Below are 22,252 nucleotides of genomic sequence, written 5' to 3' on the forward strand. Positions count from 1 at the left end.
TATTAGCAGTTGCCCCCAAAAATGTCTCTTCTAAAAATACATTGCTTTTTTTATTTTCGAAAATGAACAATAACTATCATTAATTTTAATCATTCAGATATGGAAAATATCTGTTTCTTAGCAATGTTATAAAATCAATTAGTAGTCTATGAGACTTGATATTACGATATTGCTTAGTTATAAAAACTTGTTTAGTTGTTGTTTCAGTCAGTGCACATCCTAAGTCGAGCTGAAAGTTTATTATATTTTTTTTATTTTTTAAAATCAATCACTAATGATTATCGATTAGGTAGATTTGATGATTGTTTTGAGACCGAACATTGACCGAATCCTGATACTTATTTCACCCCTCGGAAAATCTCACTTTACCCCTTTTTTTTTGTGGGTCCTGCTGGTTGGGAACCACTGGGTTAGAGTGATAGCGATGCAAGTTAAGTTGCTACAATTTGACTAAAGCATGGATTTTTGTTCTACGTTAGCTCCTCTATGTGCGAAAATATGCTAAAATATTAGAGGAGATTGCGAAAAATGGAGTGCTTTCTAAAGTTATACGAAAGTTGGCTGGGGTGCATAGACGCTCAAGGTGACTATTTTGAAGGTTGTTGTGCTTCGGTGATGTGAACTATTCAGGGTAAGATTTTATACAACTTGTCTTCGCACTTTTGGATCGATTGTACTACGTAGTAAAAACACTACATAAGGGCCTTCGGAAGAAATTCAAATCTTGTCTAAAGAACCATTACGGGGGTATTCTAGTATAGAGGCTCGATTTTGAAGTGATTTGCAGGGCGTAATAAAAAAAAAACTGTAACCATTTTTTCTACCAATTTTTATCAGTTTTTTATTGATATTTGAGAAGTATAAAAATGTATAGGGTCTGGTGGGGGAAAGTGGTCAATGGGGTAAAGTGGTCATAATTCAAATAAATGGCTATAGCTTGGAAATTAATGTTCGAATAAATGTGAAAATTTAATTTTAGGGTAGTGCATTTATAAACTATATTTTGAATACAAAATTTTACAACTGGAAAAATTTTATTTGGTAAAAAAAAAATATTTTGTGTAAATATGAAAATTCTTAAAATCTAAACACTTTTCTTAACTTCCTTGGGAAATTTTGTTTGTTAAAATTATGAACAGATTGACTGCACAGGAAGCTTCCTACATGTCTCAAGAACTCTTACTCATTAGCAGTTAGCTGAATCTATTTTGAATAATTTGTTAGAACAGTTTAAGTAAGATGGGGTAAAGTGGTCATAATATTAGGCTTAACGAATATTGTTCTTCTAAAGTCACTAAATCTTTAAGTATAAGGCAGATATAAATTAAATATTAATTTCACTTAATATGTATTGTTTTTACAATAAACAGGGTTAAATATACGAGTATATGCGTATGTATATGCATATACTCGTGTAGGCACGTATATATACGTATTCACATAAATGCACCAATAAACACGTATTTGGGTACCTGCAAGTATTTTTTATCTATACAGATATACATTCGACTATACACGTATATTCCCGCTTATGTACTCGTATATATACGAACAATTATATACTCAGGGAGACACGTATATACGCATACGTACTCGAGTAGACGTACTCGACAATATTCCAATCCTCCTGGTGATATGAAACATGATATTAAGGTTGATTCTTACTAAACAAGGATGTAGAACTGTCTGTACAAAGCCGATTTGGAAAAAAAAAAACACAAAATGGCGTCTGTTTGAAAAAAGAAAGGTCATTTTTTGCTATTTTTTCCAACTTTAGTAATTTTTTAAAAATAGTAAGAAAAAAAAAATACAGAAACTCCTACATGGAGACAATTTTGATAGTATTGAGGAAGTCTGCCAAATTTCAAATAAATCGGTAAATTAGAACTTGAGATAGCTTGTTAACCGTATTGAAAAAAGTAGTAGAAAAGCGCGTGTGTATTTAAAGTTTGTAGTCTCATTTCGGGCAGTCTGAGTGGTTTAATGGTCTGCTATACAGTCGACTCCCGCTACAACGCGATTCGACTTACGCGAAATAGCTATAACGCGAATTTTTCGCGAGTAACGAATTTTAAAGCTAACGCGAATTTTTCGTCCAGAACACGAATTTTTCAGAAAGGAAGTATCGGCTTCGTTGGCTACTAAATATTGATTTTGTGATTGCTATTACATCCCTAAAAGCATCACTGACAACTGAAGTTCCCACACCAAATTAGTCGACGCATCGCGTTGTTAATGCAGCAAACAACCTTCTTTCATTTATTTATTTTTTCATTCTAAATATGAAAGTTGATGAAATATAATGCTCCTTAGTGGCACCTTTCATCTAAAGTTTGTGAAGATGGGAAGAAAATGAAAATTTCTGACTAAAAAAAAAGATTAAGATTCTCGATATGCTTGAACAACTACAAAACGTCGACGGTAGCACGACAATAGGTATGAGTGAATCTTCCATACGGTACAATTAAAAGTCAAAACAAAAAGATATCCGTAAAAGTTCAGAACTTAGTTTCAATATTGAAGAGTGCAGAGCAGTCTAGCTGAGTAAATATTATTAAAATGGAAGCTGCTCTTCTAAAGTGGAATAAAGAGATCAAAAAGAGGGTATGTTGCCAAAAATTGAAACGTTATAATGCAAGACGACGAGTTGATGTGTGCATCACATGACTTCCTTTTACTCCAATTTAATGTCATTTCCCCATTATTGGCAATTTTAATGTGATTCAATTGTTTAATCTCTAAATATCAACAACAGTGGCCAAACTGAAACCAAATTTAAAAATAAAAAAAAAATCTCCAAATTTGTCGCCAAGTTGGCGACAAAACATGGCGACCAAAAGACTGGCGATATATCGCCACATGTCCGACAAATTATAACACAACTTGAGTTTACATCGAAAGTAACAATGATTTCCCCCCAAAGAGGGGCAAAAGACACCCTTAGGAACATCCGAAGGCAACCAAAATTAAAGGTGCACAACTAGACCCCACTAGGAGTCCACGTACCAAATTTCAACTTTCTAGGACATACCGTTTTTGAGCTATACGAGATACATACGCACATACATACGTACATACGGACGTCACGAGAAAATTCGTTGTAATTGACTCGGGAGTCGTCAAAATGCATATTTCTGGTGCCTGTACGTTCCTAGGCATATCTCCACGTGTGGTCGGGTCGGAAAAAAAACTCAACATTCATTCGGGGGTGAGAAAAATGGAAGTAAAGGCCGATTTTTTGCGTGAAATTTTTTTTCGCGAATACAATACTTCCTTTTTTGTAAAAGGAAGTAAAAATGTATTAGATAAGAATAACGATCTGATCATAAAGCATAAATCATCATTATTTTCATTTTTTAACTCATAAATATTGTTACTGTATGTACCGTACAGTACTATTAGAGTGCAGCATTTTATTATTACTACATACTATACTTACCGTGTTGTTTATTTTATGTCTTTCCTTCCAATTGATCATTTATTTTGTGCATCTTAAAGTATTTCATGTTGAATAAAACAGTTTTTTATTTTTTAAGTACAATAAAAGTTTTTTTAAGTAAGAAACTAGTGTATAGTTGAGGAATGCTTTAAAACAGTTTGAGGGGTGTCTATAAGTGTCTAAAAGAATTTTTTATGCTTCTAAAAAAATTGTATACTTATATTTTTCCACATCGCGAAATTTCGACTTACGCGAGGAGTCTTGGATCGCATCTCTCGCGTAAGTCGGGTCTCGACTGTACTTATATTTTTTTGAACAGTCATCCCTGCCTTAGACATTGTTTCTTCTTATACCTCAAAAGCTACATTTTTGGCAGATCTTTCAGCCATAAGAGCAGTTCTGCCTTCTTTTGAAGCTTCGGAAGCTCGTACCTCGGAACGTTTGTCACGCTGTTAATCTCGTATGCTGGCTTTTTCTTTCTCTTAACAAAATTAACTACAAGTCCGAAAATAATTTAAATTTCCGTAAATCTTCTTTGAGGCTTATTCTTCAAGGTCTAAATTTTAAAAATATGAAGAGAAATTTTTTTTTTATTTTTTTTACTTCCTTTTACAAAAAAGGAAGTATTGTATTCGCGAAAAAAATTTCACTCAAAAATCATCCTTAATTTTCATTTTGCTCACCCCCGAATGAATGTTGAGTTTTTTTTCGACCTGACCACACGTGGATATATGCCTAGAATCGTACACACACCCGAAATATCCATTTTAACGACCCCCGAGTTAATTACAATGAATTTTCTCGTGACGTCCGTATGTATGTATGTGCGTATGTGTGTATATATCACGCATAACTCAAAAACGGTATGTCCTAGAAAGTTGAAAATTGGTACGTAGACTCCTAGTGGGGTCTAGTTGTGCACCTTCTCTTTTGGTTGCATTCAGATGTTCCTAAGGGGTCTTTTGCCTCTTTTTGGGGGTGAAATCATTGTTAATTTCGATGTAAACTCAAGTGGTGTTATAATTTGTTGGACACTTGGCGATATATCGTCAGTTTTTTGGTCACCAAGTTTTGTTGCCAACTTGGCGACAAATTTGGCAATTTTTTTATATTTGGTTTTAATTTGGCCACTGTTGATGATATTTAGAGAGTAAAACAATTGAATCTCATTAAAATTGCCAATAATGTGGAAATGACATTAAATTGGAGTAAAAGGAAGTCATGTGATGCACACATCAGCTCGTTTTTTTTTTTTTTAATTTCTAGACTAGAATACCCTTTTAATCCAAAAAATCTTTTTAGTTAAAAAACTTTGAAAAATCAGACTGTAAATATGTAAATATAACTTTTGTCTTTGGTTCTAGAAAAAGAAAAATCGAAGTACATGTTCCGTAGGCTTAGCATTATAATTTTTAGTTTAATAGATAAAAATCTATCCATAACAGGCGGATCTACTCTGAATAGATATTATCGGAAGAAATTCATGAGGTAGAGCGTTGTTAGATTTCACTATTTTAAGTGCGTTGTTTGAGCAATCAAAAAGTAACATTATCATTAACAGGAGAAAACTCAAGCCTTATTTACTTGTTTTTACAAAAAAGGAAGTATTGTATTCGCGAAAAAAATTTCACTCAAAAATCGGCCTTAATTTCTCTTTTGCTCGCCCCCGAATGAGTATTGAGTTTTTTTTTTTTCTTTTCAACCTGACCACATGTGGATAGATGCCTAAGAACGTATAGGCACCCGAAGTATCCATTTTTGCCGATCCCCGAGTTAATTACAACGAGTTTTCTCGTAACGTCTTTATGTACGTATGTGTGTGCGTATGTGTGTATGTGCGTATGTATCTGGCATAACTCAAAAACGGTATGTCCTAGAAAGTTGAAATTTGGTACGTAGACTCCTAGTGGAGTCTAGTTGTGCATCTTCTCTTTTTGGTTGCATTCGGATGTTCCAAAGGGGGTCTTTTACACCTTTTTGGGGTAAAATCATTGTTAATTTCAATGCAAACTCAATTAGTGTTATAATGTGTCGGACACTTGGCAATATATCGCCAGTCTTTTGGTCGCCAAGTTTTGTCGCCAACTTGGCGACAAATTTAGCGATTTTTTTTTAAACTTTGGTTTCAATTCGGCCACTGTTGGTGACATTTAGAGCGTAAACAATTGAATTACATTAAAATTGCCAATAATGGTTAATGACATTAAATTGGAGTAAAAGGAAGTCATGTGATTCACACATCAGCTTGTTTTTTTTAACATTTAGCAATATATCGCCAAACTTTTAGTCGCCAAATTTGTCGCCAACTTGGTGACAAATTTGGCGGGGTTTTTTTACATCTGGTTTTAATTTAGCCATATTTAGAGAATAACCATTGAATCACATTAAAACTGCCAATATTGGGAAAATTTATGTGTATAAAACGTTTTCTTTGCTTTGCTTCGCAACAAACGTGGGGTGAAAATATTTAAAGTGTTTCTTTGCTTACCATGTACTTTGCTTACTATGTAATAATCATATGTTCTCGTGTATATAAAAAATATAAAACTGAAATCTAACTTACCCGCAACCGAACTGAGATAGAGAAAAAAACTAAATAGACCAGCTTCAGGAAATTGGCCGCCAGTTTCACTGAAACGGTAAAACTTCTTTTGAGTAACAACATTGTAATTATTTCTAAATTGATTTAATACAAGAAATATTAAAAACTTGACTATGAAGAGTACGTTTATCCATTTTTCTGTAGTCTTATTTCATGCAATTTTTCTCTAGATATGTCAGAGGGTGTAAAATAAAATAAATTCGATCTTATATTGTTCAAACACACTCCTTTAATCATCGTGTTGTGTTTTATGATGCAGAGAGTGTAGAAGTTTTTTTTTTTCCCCAGAAAAATAAATAAAACAAATGTCGATGGGGGGGGGGGGAGAAAATCATAAGTGTTGCGAATTAATATGTGAAGTTAATTATCACTCTTTAGTAAATGGTTTCACAAAATAGACTACAGAATAATTAAAAGAGTTTTTCATTTTCGTATATACGTATCAGTAACTGTCGCATTTACGCAGCACAGAACTTTTTAGAATCGACGAATTCCTTTTCATTTAAGCTTTCTTCTGATTTACGTTTTCTATGATTTGGAGCATATTTGCGACTTATCAGTGAGAACATCTTTAGTTTTTTTGCAACCTTAATAACCGATTTTACCATATGCCCCAGCGAATATTTTTATTATTTCAGTTAAGTTCTTTGTAGTACTTCTCAAGCTCTACGCTTTGGCACCTGAATTGACTGCCTACCTAAACGCATTTTTACACTTTATTCTATTTATTTATTTATTAATTATTATTATTATTTTTTTTGGAACTGTATGCAATGCTAAACCCAAACGATCACGCGTATGGTGTTTACACTGTTCCGATGAATCACAGGCAAAAATCAAAATACAACCCGAAAATTCGACCTCACGTCTTATTATTCGTCTCCTATTTATTAGCGGTTGAAGTTGGATTTTGTTTTATAACAAAGTTTGAATGGCTACCACTGTACGTGACGAGCAAATAGATGTTTTCACATCAAAAGAAAAGAAATGTGAAATGAATGCTGTCAGACTTTGTGACTCTGAATTCAAGTTAGCATAGTTTAACCAATGACCCACAATAAATTATCACGCCAAGGAGAACGCGAACACCTGTCACGTGACGATGATGAAAATGACAGGGCTTCGCGAATCATTTTTGTGATTCCAAAAGGGAGTAGTCATATTTCTGTTATACTTTTCGTTGAGGTTTAAGTTAGTTCAAAAATTCTCGAACACGTGGTACGGGTTTGTTAATGCTGCACGTAATTATAACAAGTGCTTAATATTACCTATTAAAAATTAAGGAGTAAGAATATAATCGAAACAAAAAAAAAACTATTTTCATTATCTTTAGCTTTGAAAGCTTTTCCGAAAGACCTTTTTGCAGTAGAAAAATGTATTTTAATCGCATGACTAGAATATTGACTCGGAAAATGAAAATAATACAATATTTATTGAGACTGGTAGTGAAACATAACATTGATTCAAACGTGTTTATTTACCATTTATCACCCAGAAGGTAAAACATCGAAAGTTATCTTATCTTCATGTTTGATTGTGCTCACTTTATCAGCGTTTAATGATTAATAATTATCTCTTATGACAGAAGGAAATTTCTGCATTGCAATCTTTTGGTAAAAATTATTTCACTTCCTGTTTCAGGAAGGAGTTGATATTTTTTCCTCTTACTACTCAAAATTACCATTATCTTATGAAAATGAGCAGGAACAAGTCAGATTTTTACTTCCTTTTACAAAAAAGGAAGTATTGTATTCGCGAAAAAAAATTTCACTCAAAAATCGTCCTTAATTTCCATTTTACTCACCCCAGAATGGATATTGAGTTTTTTTTTTCGACTCTACCACACGTGAATAAGTCCCTAAGAACGTATAGACACACGAAATATCAATTTTTACGATCCCTAAATTAATTCCAATGAGTTTTCTCGTGACGTCTGTATGTACGGATGTATGTGCGTATGTACGTATATGCGTATGTATCTCGCATAACTCAAAAGCGGTATGTCCTAGAAAGTTGAAATTTGGTAAGTAGACTCTTGGTGGGGTCTAGTTACACCCCCCGTTTTGGTTGCATTCGGGTGTTTCTAAAGGGGTCTTTTGCCCCTTTTTGGGGGGAAATCATTGTTAACTTCGATGTAAACTCAAGTGGTGTTATAATTTGGCGGACACTTGGCGATATATCGCCAGTCTTTTGGTCGCTGTTTTATCGCCAACTTGGCGACAAATTTGGCGATTTTTTTAAAAATCTGTTTCAATTTGGCCATTGTTGGTGATATTTAGAGAGTAAACTATTGAATCACATTAAAATTGCCAGTAATGGGGGAAATGACATTAAAGTGGAGTAAAAGGAAGTCATGTGATGCACACATCAGCTCGTTTTATTACATGTTTCGGAAAGAAATCCCTCTCTCTGTATATATGGCTGTATGTACGTATGTGTGTTTCTTGCACAAGTTCAATTTACGATGGATCTTTGCCAAATTTGACACAGAGGTCTTCCGATGCCCAGGAACTCAAAGGTGTGCAATGGGCACCACCGGAGTCAGGTCCGTACCTGGGTCCACGGTGTCTAGAGTCGTAAGTGGTTTAGTTCTTGTTCCCTTATGGGTAAGGGGGCCCCGGCCGAAAGGTCCGTTCTCTGGAAGCCCCAGATGGCATAGCAGAGCGGGGTTCCCTATTGTGTTCCCTATTGTGTACCCCCCCCTCCCCCAGGGAGGTTCACCTCATACAAATCCGGTTTTTGCCGGATTTATGCCAAATTCGGCACATAGGTCATTTAATGCACAAAATTGTCATAGAGGTTTTACTTCTTCCTATGGTGGTCGAAAACACCAGAGCAGATCAGATCTTTGCGTAACTTGACACAGAGATCCTTAATGTTCCGGAATTTCTACCGAAAATCCTTAAAACGGAATTTTTAAATCGATTAATAACTATGACTGAATTTTTGAAATTAAAAAATATTAAATGTGGTCTAAATTTAAACTTTGGGTTACAACATTACTTTTTTCTACACATTGACAGAAAATGTTACACTTTGTTTTCTTTTATTTAAGCCTGATTGTCTTGAAAATGCGTCACTTGACGCAACTTTTATTTTCGAGGTAGACCGTGCAACGTCGGGCACGCGGCTAGTTAATTACAAAAGTGAAGAACTAAAAGGGCCAAATTTCAAATTCTTGAAATATGTACCTAAAATCCACAAACTCTAATATTGCTCATTTTACACCAAGTTTTCTCCCTCTCATATCTAACAATTACGTTATCGGCGAGACATCTATTTGATATCGGATTGTCTACTTCTTAAGAACCTGCTCATTAGGCAGTCATCATTCGCATTGGTTCTTATTAGCACATTAGTTTTATAATCATAAGAAAGAGTTAAAGCTGAGCAAAACCGCTATCCGTTCGTTATGCCAGTTTTTCATATACAGTCGTCCCTCGCTACTTCGCGCTTCAACTTTCGCGGCTTCACTACATCGCGGTTTTTTCTAGTTTTTGAGCAATCACGATTGCTAATTGTTCTCACTTGACTGTTTTTGGCGTCCTATCATTTTATTTTCCCGCCAGCACCGTCTGCAGCATCACCGTCGACCGGCCTCACGATGCTGCTCCTCTAGCGAAAACCGTCTCCAGGTTGCGTCAATATACTACACACACGCGCATACATACACAACTACACACACGCGCGCGCACACACACTAATACATTCACCTACACACACTTACATAAACACATACACACACGCACACACATACATACACACATGCACACACACAAATACATTCACCTACACACACTTACATAAACACAAACACACACGCAAACTCATACATACACACGCGCGCACACACAAATACATACAGACACCTACGCATACATAAACATATCCACACAACTACCCACACACTCATCACACTCATGCCTGCACACAGACACAAACCCATATGCCTACACACACATACATATTCCTCACCACACACAAACACTCATACACGCAACTACCCACACACTCATACCTGCACAGACACAAACACACATGCCTACACATACATACACATACCCCCTACACACAAACACAGATACCCCCACACACACATAAACACACATGCCTACATACACACACACACACACTCGTGATTGCGAAAAACATTTGAATTCAAGAGGTCAAAATTCAAATTAATTTTTTTTTTCAAATATAATAAATAGTCTTTTTTATGCGCTCGTGCAAACTTTTTTCTACAAAAAAATAACAAAGTATATGTCTTTTAAATAAGGTAAGCTTTTAAGTAAGGTCTGAGGAGCTAGTTGTACTAGTTGAGGTAGTGGAGGTATGAAATCGCCGAAGAAAGTGTAAGGAATCCCGTTTTAACCGTTAAGCACTAACTGGAAAGTATAAATCACTGTATTATTACTAGGGGTTAAATACATCTGTAAATGGTTCAACAATGTACTAGTTTTTTAAGTTGTACACGTAAATGTAGAGGAAGACGGGGGCACCTACGGTCACTAACGGGCAATTGATTCTTCATCGAACAAGTTGAGGTTTTTTCATAGACTAGTAGTAGTGTATAAAAACTGTGTGTGTGTGTGTAGTTTATTTCTCAATAATTAACAATGTGATATCTATTATTTCCAACATATCTAATTTTCTCATATTTTGTGCAATATATTAAATAATAGAAATGTAATGGTGGCTAAGGGTGTTGTTTCATGTCTAGGGGTCTCTAACTATGATAAAAACCTATTCAAATCGCCGTAAGTAAGTTTTATGCGCTCTAATTAGAAAAATGTATACAGAATACTACTTCGCGGAAATTCAGATATCGCGGTAAAGTCTGGAACGAATTAACCGCGATAAACGAGGGTTGACTGAAGGAGAAAGTAGGGCAAAGTGAAATGGTGAAACATTTACTCTGTTTTTAGTGAAACACATCTCGTAATATTTTTTAACTATGTGTAGTATATTTCAGTAAGTAGTTATTTTTGAAGATCAAAGCACATAATATAGTGAAACCTGTCTACAATGATACTGTTGGGACCTAAAAAAATACTGTTATAGACAGGTTATCGTTATATACAGTTGGATTATTCATGCTGAAATTTCGCTTGCGACCGAGGAGAATATCGTTATAGACAGGTTTATTTTTATAGACAGTATCGTTATATACAGGTTTCACTGTACATGCAATTTTCAAAAATAAAAGGTTATTGTGAAACAATAAAGTTTTTGTTTTTAACATTTTAAACATTAATTGAGACCTACTAATATTCGATGCAGTACTTACTCATATTTTCGTATTAGTTTAAAATTAAGTTTATTCTTACTATTTTATACATTTAGTTTGGTGCATACTGGGCAAAGTGGATGGGACAGTGTGAAATAGTTCAGTTTGTTTTCTTTCATTAAATCAGTTACGCATTCATTTTTCGTTTTCTTTCATTAAATCAGTTACGCATTCATTTATCAATTTATTTTTATATACTCTTTCATTTAACAATGCAATAATTTATTCATGATTTCATTCACTCATTGATTTCTTTGGTTGTTTCATTATCTATTCATTTATTCAACCATTCTTTTATTTACTTATTCAGTTTATCAAAAATATTTTAAATAATGCAACAATGAATGTTTCATTAAATCTTGTTTTTATTCATCTCATATTTTTTCTCTTCAATTTTCTCTTTGTCCCATAAAAAATGAAAGTGAACAGTTTCCACTTTTTTTTTTTTTTTTTGAGCTACAAATTTACTGCTAAAAATGAAATATGTTATAATATGCACTCTTTCATTATGTACGTCTACTGTAATTTTCAAACCAAGTATCCTCTTGGTTCATTTTGAAAAAGGTAAGTTATCTTAACTATTTTACTATGCCTCACATTCCCGTACTTCATTTGAGGCATTCTCCAAACTTTTGAAGCATCGAGTAACATTAGTTTTAAAAAAAGTCTCTGAACGCAAAGGGATTGTTCAAAACTTTCATGCACAAAGAATAATTTTATTGCACATCTAATCAGTTTCGTTTGAATTCTCCGAAGCTCCAATATGGAAGTGTGTAAAATTACATGTTATGTGTAAAGTTTATCTGAGAAATAAATTATAATTTAGGCAGAATACGTAAACAAGTTGCCATCTTGTACAAATTTTCTTATTTCATTTTTTTCAAAGGTCCTCGATAATGATTACTGAATGACAGTATTCAGGTTGCACGCATATGATATTGTACAAAAAGTCGTTTTAGATTTATATTCGGTAGTCGTCAACATTTATTGAAAAACTTTATCAGGTTTTTTTACACGTATTTCTCTAATCGATATTTTTTTCATTCAAAAAATTATAGGCAAAACAAGTGTTGAACATTTTAAAAGTTATATTGGTATTCTTAAAATATTCTTTTTCAATGAACCTTTTTCATACTTTTGAAACATTGGAGTTATTTAAATCACAGAATGTTTATCAAACTTGACTGTTTTTTTATAAATATTCTTTAAAAATACTCCTATTTGTTTCAAATTGCCATTTCCAATTTCAGCACATTGAATTGTCATTGCAAAACGAATTTAGAGGCAAAGTATTTTTAAGTTAATTGCTTTTTTGAGCAGTTTCTTTTGAGAATAATTTTATAATGAACAAGCATTACAGAGTACGAAAAAAAAAAAGGCTCAACGCTTCACCAAAATTTTAGTTAATATATGAAATTTTCTGGCTCAGTTAAAATGATTTCAATGAGTGACATTCAAATTCAACCGATATCTTGATTCAACTAAGAATAGAAATGGTGGACGGGGTTTCACCAATATCATGCTTACAAATACATTATTGATTACAAATGCTGTTGAGATTTAACAATTTTCTTAGTGAAAGGTTGAACTTAATTTTTAATAGTGTAGGCTGTGTCATAAATGTTTTAGTGGCTCCATTAAATGAAAATAACTATATATGAAAGGTAACAGAAATATTGATCTGAGTAAGAGAAAGAATTACTAAACTTAGTGCTTAAAAGGGGTGCTTAGTTTTGACGCAGGGGCCGCGCCAATATCAAAAAATATATCAGAGTATACAATTGGTGAGAGTATGCCCTTTTTGTTGTTTGTGCCATAAAAAAGTTTAAACGTTGCAGCAAGTCTTCTAAAGCATTTTGTGCTTCGTTTCCATCATCCCATGACCCTACAAATCTTCATTAAAAAACGGAAAACGGTTGCCAAACAAGGTAAACAGTCCTCAAAAACCCCTATTACTATTTGCTATATAAATCGACGGTCACGTTAAAGAGTCTCCGGCAGAATAAGGACAAGTTCAGAAAATTAGAATAAGGAAAATAGTCCCCAAAACTCTTCATTTTAAAACAAAAACATTCCTAAAAATCCCCATTGGAAAAATGAAACCAACCTCCAAAAATCGCTGTGGTAGAATAAGGGTAACGGTTTTCAAATAATTTCTACCGTCGCTTTAAAAGTCTCTATCTCGATAAGGAAGCTAGTTTTAAGATATCCCAATCAGAATAAGAAAAAAATCGAAATAGCATTAATGGTCTGTCTTAGAAATACCATAAGGGTTGAAACAATAACACCAAAATTTCCCTTTTAAATAAGAACAATATTCCCCCAAAATCCCCATTGGAATAAGGAAAATCCTTAAGATTCCCACCAGAATAGACAAGTTTTAAATAATATAAAAATAGTAAGCCCCAGTTAGATTAAATACAATAGTAATGAAAATTTCCATCATAAATTCAAAACAAAAATTCTAGTGATCGGCTATAGGCTGCAAATAAATATTACGGCAAAAAAAAAAAAAAAAGAGGGAATTTTTAAATTCTTCAGTAACAGAGGAGCTAGACCATTGAGAAGAAATAAAAGGTGGAGAGAGTGAAGCGTTTTATTCTTGAAGCAAAGATCCTAAGTCACATGATAGCATTTGAAGAAAAGTATTAGATGAAATCAAGTTTCTTTCATTAGTTTTATGCAAAAAGTGCCTCCTATTCGTCGTAGTTGAATCACGTGACTTGTCTTTGCCTGAATGATTAAACTTGCTCCCGCCTGTTACCAATTCCTGCTCTAAGAGTCTAACAGCAGTTGGTGAATTTTATGTGTTTACATTCGAGCAAAAATGGGAACAGTGTATTTAATCGACGATATTCACGCTATATAAAAAAAACTTTTCTCTCACTGACGATTTTAAATGTTCAGTTTAAAATTGATTTTCACTTACGGTTTTGATAATTGTAACTTTTTTCGTAGGAAATTTAGGCCCTTTGTGATTCCGAACCGTGGGAAGAAAAAAGTTTGAGGGGGGTATTTTTTATGGGCTTCTTAGTGAAACTAAAATCGAGACCATGACAAAATTATTTTGCAACACAGTTTTCGTTTAGTGCAGAAACGGCATAAGTCTCGGAATTATGCCGTTTTCGTTTTCGAATGAAGGAATAATAAGACGCAATGTCAATATGACATGATCATAGAAGAAATAGATTTTTTGGCGTAATGTAGAAAAACACCTTTACGGCATTATTATAGAAGAGGCAGATCAATATTACAACATTATTTGTACGAAGGGAAAATTTTCACAATGAAGTAAGAAATAACCGATAGCAAGATGATTAATTCAGTGCAATTTTGAACGTAATCATTTTAATATATGCATTGAACATAGTCCACAAAGCTAGACAAGAGAATAATACAAAAAGATTTCCATGAAAAATATATTTGATGAATATGAATAATTTTATACACATGTGAAACTTTTGCTTCGTTCTCAATTTGTTGATAATTACTTACTATTAATTCTGTTGCGCCAATTTTTTTTGTTTCACAAAAACAATACGAGAGAAAGATGAAAATAAAAGATGTATGTATTTTCTTAAGATAATGATTTAATGCATACGAACTTCATTAATTATTTTTGTCACTTTGCTGGGTTATTTTTAACTATCAAAAGTTGGTTTGAAATAAAGCTGTCTTACTTGATTGACACTTTCATCACTCTAAACTAGACTTTCTGGTTATTGATTACAGAAAGGGCATAAGTCCAAATTTTTAAAAATATTTTAATTAATTTCAGGGACAAAATGAAACAATTTCAGGTGTCCTACTTATGGCCAGATCAGTCACAAAAACTCTTCCAATTTTTTAAAAACATTTTAATTAATTTCAGGGACAAAATGAAACAATTTCAGGTGTCCTACTTATGGCCAGATCAGTCACAAAAACTCTTCCAAATTTTTAAAAACATTTTAATTAATTTCAGGGACAAAATGAAACAATTTCAGGTGTCCCACTTATTGCCAGATCAGTCACAAAAATTCTTGTAGAATGTACTTCCTTTATCAATGAAATAATTTTTTTTTTATTGAATCTGAAAAGTTTCATCAATGGAATTTACGCCCTTTCTGAAATAATCGGTTTAACTGTTTTACAGTGCTAAGTAGAACTTCAAAAAATCAATTACCTGATGAAAGGCATGTACGGAGAGACATCTTTTCGTAGTACAGCAATAACATAGCACGTAACTAATCCCAGTGACAGTACTATGCCTAATGTCATAGGAATATAGTTCACACGCATGAAAGCCCATGGTGCCATGGTTCACCTAAAACATAAAATAATCATATAATGTAAGTAACATTTCTTGTTGGAGTTTTTATTTACAAACGCCGAAGGAGAATTTTTGTAAATGACATAATACGCCGATAAGTATGAATTATATAGTTCAAGGAGAGATAAGAGCTTCATTGGGCACACAGCCAAGAACAACGCATGTTTGTGCAACATTTAATTCGTTACAGGTGTCAACGAAAGTGACGTTGTGCTATAGTCTCGTTAGAATTTATCTACAAAAAACGACTCGTCCGCACTGACTCGACTTTTGATATAGCATATTGAAATTACATAACATTAAAAAATGTAACGAGTTTTGACGTCTCGAAGTTTCTACATTAAATACGTTCAAAGTGATACGCTAATTCAGAAAAAAAAAAACCGCTAATTTTCCCCCCACATTCTCAAAATTTCAATATCAATAACGGTTTAGAGAGATAAAAGGACTTCCCCGATGTTACGCTTTCTTTTAAATAAATTTGCCCCTTCCTCCTGCGTCACAAAACGTCACATTTTACCTAATGCCTTGGTTTCCTCGGAGCGAACATCCCTAGCGTCGGCGTCGCTCCTCGCCGAGGCGAAAACTTGATTCTTCTGCGCATGCGCGCCCGAGCTAAATCGTCGTCGTGAATGGCCACGCCGGAATCCACTCGACCTTGATTTCAGCGTTACGGCGGGGAGCGACGTCGAAGATCGGCGATTCGCTTCTAGGAAACCAAGGCTTTACCCAATTCCCTAGCCACATGCCACGCTCTTTTTCATAAGCATATTTTCATCTAAAAAATGTGTGGTGTCACTCTTGTTACCCTTCCCCCCCCCTCCTTGTCATTAACTCCAAATTTCACGAAACCCTCCTTCCTCCTCAAAGCATGACATCATATGACCACATTCCCTAAAAACAATAAAGTTTGTAAAATTTGTGAACTTTGTTGATGATTTTGTTATTACAATCGATATAGTTAATGATTCTTAACATCAGCAATTTGGTAACTTTTTGTGTCACTAATCATTAAAACATCATCTTAAGAGTAATTAAAGCCAACAGAATCAGATGGCTGGGGCACGTATTTAGGCGTGCAGACCTGAACCCGGTTGAAAAGCTAACTTTTCGAAGATTGAGGGGACAAGGAGAAGGACCAGCAACAAGGTGGCTGGATAGTGTTGAGAAGGACCTAGAAATTTTGGGAGCGAACAGGTGGAGAAATCTGACAATGTGTCGTACAGCCTGGAGGAAGCAGACGGAGAAAGCCTTGGCCTGCACCAAGCTGTTGTGCTGATGGAGAAGAATCATTAAAACATCATCAACTTGGTAACATTTTGTGTCACTAATCGGTGTATTACGTGATGTCCCTTCTTAACTTTCAAATGCTGTCGAAGTTTCTTCAAGTTAGACACGAGTAGTGCGGAAATTGCTTTAGCTTCCCTTCTACATTTTCAAAGCGCACATAGTCTGGAATTTATGAAAAACCTGGTTGGAAGATGCATAACCAGACCTGTCATTTAAGGGGGGTTGAGAGGGGGAAGTTAAGTGCCCCCTAACCCCCCTGGACTTGAAAAAAAAATGTTTTTTTTTTCCTTCATAAAAGTGGGATTGGTTCGGTTGCTTTCCGATAAAATTTGCATTGGGTATGCACCTATTGCCCCCTTTCCCAAGAGACTATTCGGAATGACAGGCCTGTGTGCATAACTAGGTAAATTCGTAGGCAAAACAATGTTGTCTAAAAAAATAGCAGTGATCTTAATATTTTGAACTTATTTGGTTTATATATGAATATGGCATTAAGTTAAAAAATAAAAAGCCTCAAGCAATCTTCAAAACATTTTCTGAATATCAAAAGTAAAATATGGCAGTATCTTGATTGCGTATTTAACAGAATGTATAAATATAGCTCTGACAGTTAAATTTTTTTTTAAAGAATACTTAAATCCAAACTGTAGGTCAACCAACAGTATTAAAATCATATGTAAAGCATAACACTATAGCTTAAATAAAACGCCGATCATTAATTTTTCATTCATTTTTTTACGCGAAGGAACAAATACATTTTTTTTTCTAAATCTATTTAAATGAAAGAAAGCAACTCGGTTAAAGAAGAAAATGTAAATTCATACCTACTTAACTGTAAGATTTTGTCAGCTCCGTATCATGTTAACTTAGACGAATGGCAACTTTTAAGTATCATAAATATTTCGATTGGCGATGAAAAGGTGAAACATCACATGCTTACTTGGAAAACTGATAGTTGAGAGTGAAACTTATCTGTGGATGTATCAAATGCTAAGGTGAAGAGTAAATATATTTTCAGCCATTATTGGTCTAAAACTGTTTATCTAAGTTTAATTGGAATTTGCAGACCGGACTTTAAAATAAACTTACAATGCCCTCGATGCCGGTGTCTTGGGCATCATACGCCAGCAAAAGTATCTCTATTGCTAGCATTATTTCTCACACTCTTTCTTAATTTTTGCCGATTTATTTCTCAGGCAATGATGATCAAGGGGAATCGACTTTTTGTGTCGTACCCTGCTGTGATCTTAAAGGATTTTACTTAAACTCTTCTTTCTTTCTTTTTTTTTTAGTAAAACTACTTTGAAGACCACTTAGTGTAACAAATAATAAAAGCATGCAATTCAATTTTTGATTTCGCTGAAAACTTTACAGTAGTTTCTTCTAAAGATTTTAGAAGATATGTACTTTTTCTTTTCCTCCAAAATAACTTTTTGTGACCAACAAAAATTCTGAAAGTTGGTTCCGACTTGGTGTTTTTTCTCAAATCGAACTTTTTCAATGTTTGATTTTGTGCGTTGAGCACCAAACAAAGCATTTCTTGCAATTACATCATGAATCATGATATTCGCTGTCTAAATTGAAATACATTGTAAATGTTATGGCTGATGTAATAAACTTTTCCGATGGAAATGAAAAAAGCAACATGCTTCAAACCCCTCTTAGCTCCATATATTGAAGGTCTATCATTAGTTTTTACACACAACTTGTTTAGTAGGGGAATGTGGAGCAAAGTGAAAGGATTAAGATGACTTAGTTTTTACAAAATGAACAAATCGGAAATTTGTTTTGAAAATTACAGTACATAAAGAAAGAACATTGTATTTTATAATAAAACTTGCTATTTTGTAGTAAAACTTGCGTTGAAAGAGTATTTTTTATTTTTGGCAGTAACTTTGAGTCTTCAAAAAAAAAGAGGAATTTTTTCAATTTTTTTTTCATGGAGCAAAGCGAAAAATAAAATATTTTTCAAATGAAATATTTTCTATTCTATTCTAAAACATATTTTTGAGCAAAAGAATCAACAAATAAAAGGTTAAATGAATAAATTAAAAGATAATGAAACAATTAATGCATAATTAAATGAATAAATCAATGTATGAAGAAAAATAAATGAGCGAAAAAAGAATGAATCAATAAGAAAATAAGTAAATGAATGAATAAATAAGTGAATTACTAAATGAAGGAATGTAAATGAATGAATCAATAAATGAAAACGTAAGGGATTTATATTAAATGACTGAGTAAATGATTGAATAAATAAGTGAATTACTAAATGAAGGAATGTAAATGAATTAATTAATACATGGAAACGTAAGGGATTTATATTGAATGACTGAGTAATGAAACTGAGTAAATGAATGAATAAATAAGTGAATTACTAAATGAAGGAATGTAAATGAATTAATTAATAAATGAAAACGTAAGGGATTTATATTAAATGACTGAGTGAATAAATGAAACAAACTATTTCACTTTGCCCCGTATGTACTTAACAATTGTAAAATTTATTTAAAATACAAATAAACTTAATATTAACTAAATTAATATTGCATTGAATATCAGGAAGTCTCAATTTATATTTAAAATGTTACTAACAAGAACTTTATCATTTGATAGTAACAAAAATAATTTTTGACTTACAACAAAATATTACAATATGAGCATCATTTTTTTAAAATTGTCTATATAATCTTCGGCGGTATTTTTTCCTGACTGGAATAGACCAGATATGGTATTATATAGTTAAAATAATAACAGATAGGTGGAGCTAAAAGCAGAATAAATATCTCACCATTTCACTTTGCCCCGCTATTTCACTTTGCCCCATGTTCCTCTACTACATATTTTAGGCTTAAAAAGCTTATTTGTTGCATGGTTCATCTTCAGTGCTGACGGAAAATAGCTGCTTCTGTACCGAAAGAAACGAAAAAATACTCCTCGTAGTCTTATATCCCCGTGCACTGAGGTGATCTTTATCTACCTATTTGTTGACACTCTCAGAATCAAGAAACGACTTCTGCCTCCAACTTGGTTATTCGCTATTGCTGATTGAGAAATTCTAATGAGAACTGCAGTCTGAGGATGTGATAACCGGGCTGTCTGGTATATTGCATACAGTGTTAATTTGCTTCGCACTGTAGGTCACGTGGTGTATCAATTGCCGCTGCAATCGTTTTTTTTTTATTTCGGTACAATTTACTGTAATTTTTTTTCTGCACTGTAAACGCTAAATTTTACAGTAAAATTTACCATAAAAGTTTCCTGAATTTTTAACAGTGCACTATAAAAATGACAACCCATTTTTTCCTGGTTCTTATCGCGTAGTGATCAAATTGAAGTGCACATTCTCCGAAATAAAGTACAATTTTGAGTTTGGCGCGTTTGTCAGGAATCGTTCGGGTTCTGAGCTCTTTTTTTCAGATATTGTTGGAACCCGACTCCGAAATAGAACATATATCTTAGATTTCTATTTAAAGCATAGTCATCAAAAGTTACTCAGATTTTATTACGCCTCAAATTGTTATGCATAGTAGTAAAAATGTGTTATTATACGTCATTTTTAAAGCTTTTCAGCAATTTTATTTATTAATCATTAATACTAATTTCAGTTTCACTCGAGATGAATACTTCCTCGACCTTATTTAAGTGCATTAATATTTACATCATTTGTATGATACCGTCAAATGACCAAAGATGGAAGACAATACACTTTAATATTCTAAACGCTCAATACTCGCTGCGGAGTGACGTAAAACGAGCGAAGTTCGAAAAAAAAAAGAAAATTAAAAAGAAGTGAAGTAATACATTAATTGATTTGATTTGATAACACTGTTTGTTATACTGATAACTTCACGGACTAGGTGACAATGCGAACAATCACTTGTTATAAACATTGAAAAGGAAGGGTGAATATTTGTTCCGTATTATCGGAGGTTCATATTTACTTGTAGTAGTCGGCGGGTTTCAAAAAGAAATTTTAGTAGCATTTGTTGGCGATAGAAGATTAAGAGTGAGGACGTATTTGTATACAACCAATAGTCAAAATTTGCAGATTGATGAAAATAAAAGCAATTTCAGCAGTACCGTCATTTGATCTAGAGTTCATACTTTTTGGGTTAGTGTACTTACACGTTAGAGTAGCTTGTAAAAAACAATTTTTCATATTGTAGTCGCCCTAGCGCGGAAAAGTTGCGATTGGTAAAGACTATATATATATATATATATATATATATATATATATGGGTCATTTCACGTCAAATCGCCTAATGCCATGTGCCGTCCACATCTCAGATTTTATCCATTATTTTTTTTACTATTAGATATCAATAAGATAAGCTCAAATTAATTTTCGTTGAATTGTTTGAATAAAAATTGCGTTTTGGAGATTTTTTTGCAGAATTTCGAGTTTTGATCATTTTTCGGAGCCACCTTTCTGGTGTGAATTTAGAAAAATCTTCCTGATTTCCTTATTTTTCAACCAATTAAGCTGAACTAGGTATCAATTTCAAGCTGAAACTTTTCTTGACTTTCTGAAAATTGCTAAAACAAACAACACAGCTTGTTGTACACACACTGCAAACATCGTTTTTTTGCACTTCGAAAATAAATCGACACATAGCTTTCGTAGATTATTAAATATGAAATGAAAAGCATGCTTGTGCGGACTGCATTTATTTAAAAAATTTACTCTGTTTCTTAATTCAATGAAAAGTTATTTTACACTTTTTTTCTTTACTGCAGAACAACTCACAAAGTTTCCTTCGATACCTTCTGTTTGAGTTCTTTAAAAAGATGGTAGATGGAGCACGTTTCCTTAACATCAAAAGATGAGAAAATCAGAATTTTTATCAACTTTAAAATAAGTTACAAAGATATTTTCAAATATACTTCAATCAGCTAAAATAATTTTCCTTAGAGAAATCAAGAGTTGGACTGTTTAGTAATGTAAGATTAGAGAAACATAGTCGATCATAATCAGGTGTTACGCAATCCAAACAAGTTCACGTTACAAAAACTTTTCAATAGTACTATTCATTTTTTTTTTTTTTGCCTTTTTATATCGAAAAAAAAATGCAAAAACAAAAACCGCCATTAGAAATGTTTTTTGAAACTGTTCTTATTATTAATATTCCTAGTATTTAGTATATTTTCAGTCAAAAAAAATTTCTTTTCTTTTTTTGTCAGGTATGAAACAGAGGTGTTTGCACAGTTCTTTTCCAAAGTGGACAACCTTTTAAAGACGAGGTTGAGTGATAGAATTCACGTGTTAAAAGTTGAACAATCATACCTTACTTCTCCGACTAGGTACTAAGAAAAAGT

At 33.3% G+C, this 22,252-nt stretch overlaps 1 protein-coding gene across 2 annotated transcripts in view; it reads right to left on the bottom strand.

The window, feature by feature from the left end:
* Positions 1 to 17,818, bottom strand: part of LOC129219318 (DNA damage-regulated autophagy modulator protein 1-like) — a 31,817-nt gene extending 13,999 nt beyond the window's left edge. Inside the window, exons 1-3 of one of the 2 annotated variants that reach the window (XM_054853669.1) lie at positions 17,759 to 17,818; positions 15,494 to 15,634; positions 6,003 to 6,070 (exon numbers count right to left, since the gene is read on the bottom strand). In XM_054853669.1, the coding sequence (XP_054709644.1) occupies positions 6,003 to 6,070; positions 15,494 to 15,627 (202 nt within the window). In that variant the 5' untranslated portion in view covers positions 15,628 to 15,634; positions 17,759 to 17,818. Of the gene's footprint in view, positions 1 to 6,002; positions 6,071 to 15,493; positions 15,635 to 17,758 lie in introns of those variants that run through there. The other variant, XM_054853670.1, reaches the window with a different exon arrangement.
* Between the last annotated feature and the right edge of the window lie 4,434 nt (positions 17,819 to 22,252).

The sequence above is a fragment of the Uloborus diversus genome, chromosome 3 (assembly GCF_026930045.1).
Source record: "Uloborus diversus isolate 005 chromosome 3, Udiv.v.3.1, whole genome shotgun sequence".
NCBI lineage: Eukaryota > Metazoa > Arthropoda > Arachnida > Araneae > Uloboridae > Uloborus > Uloborus diversus.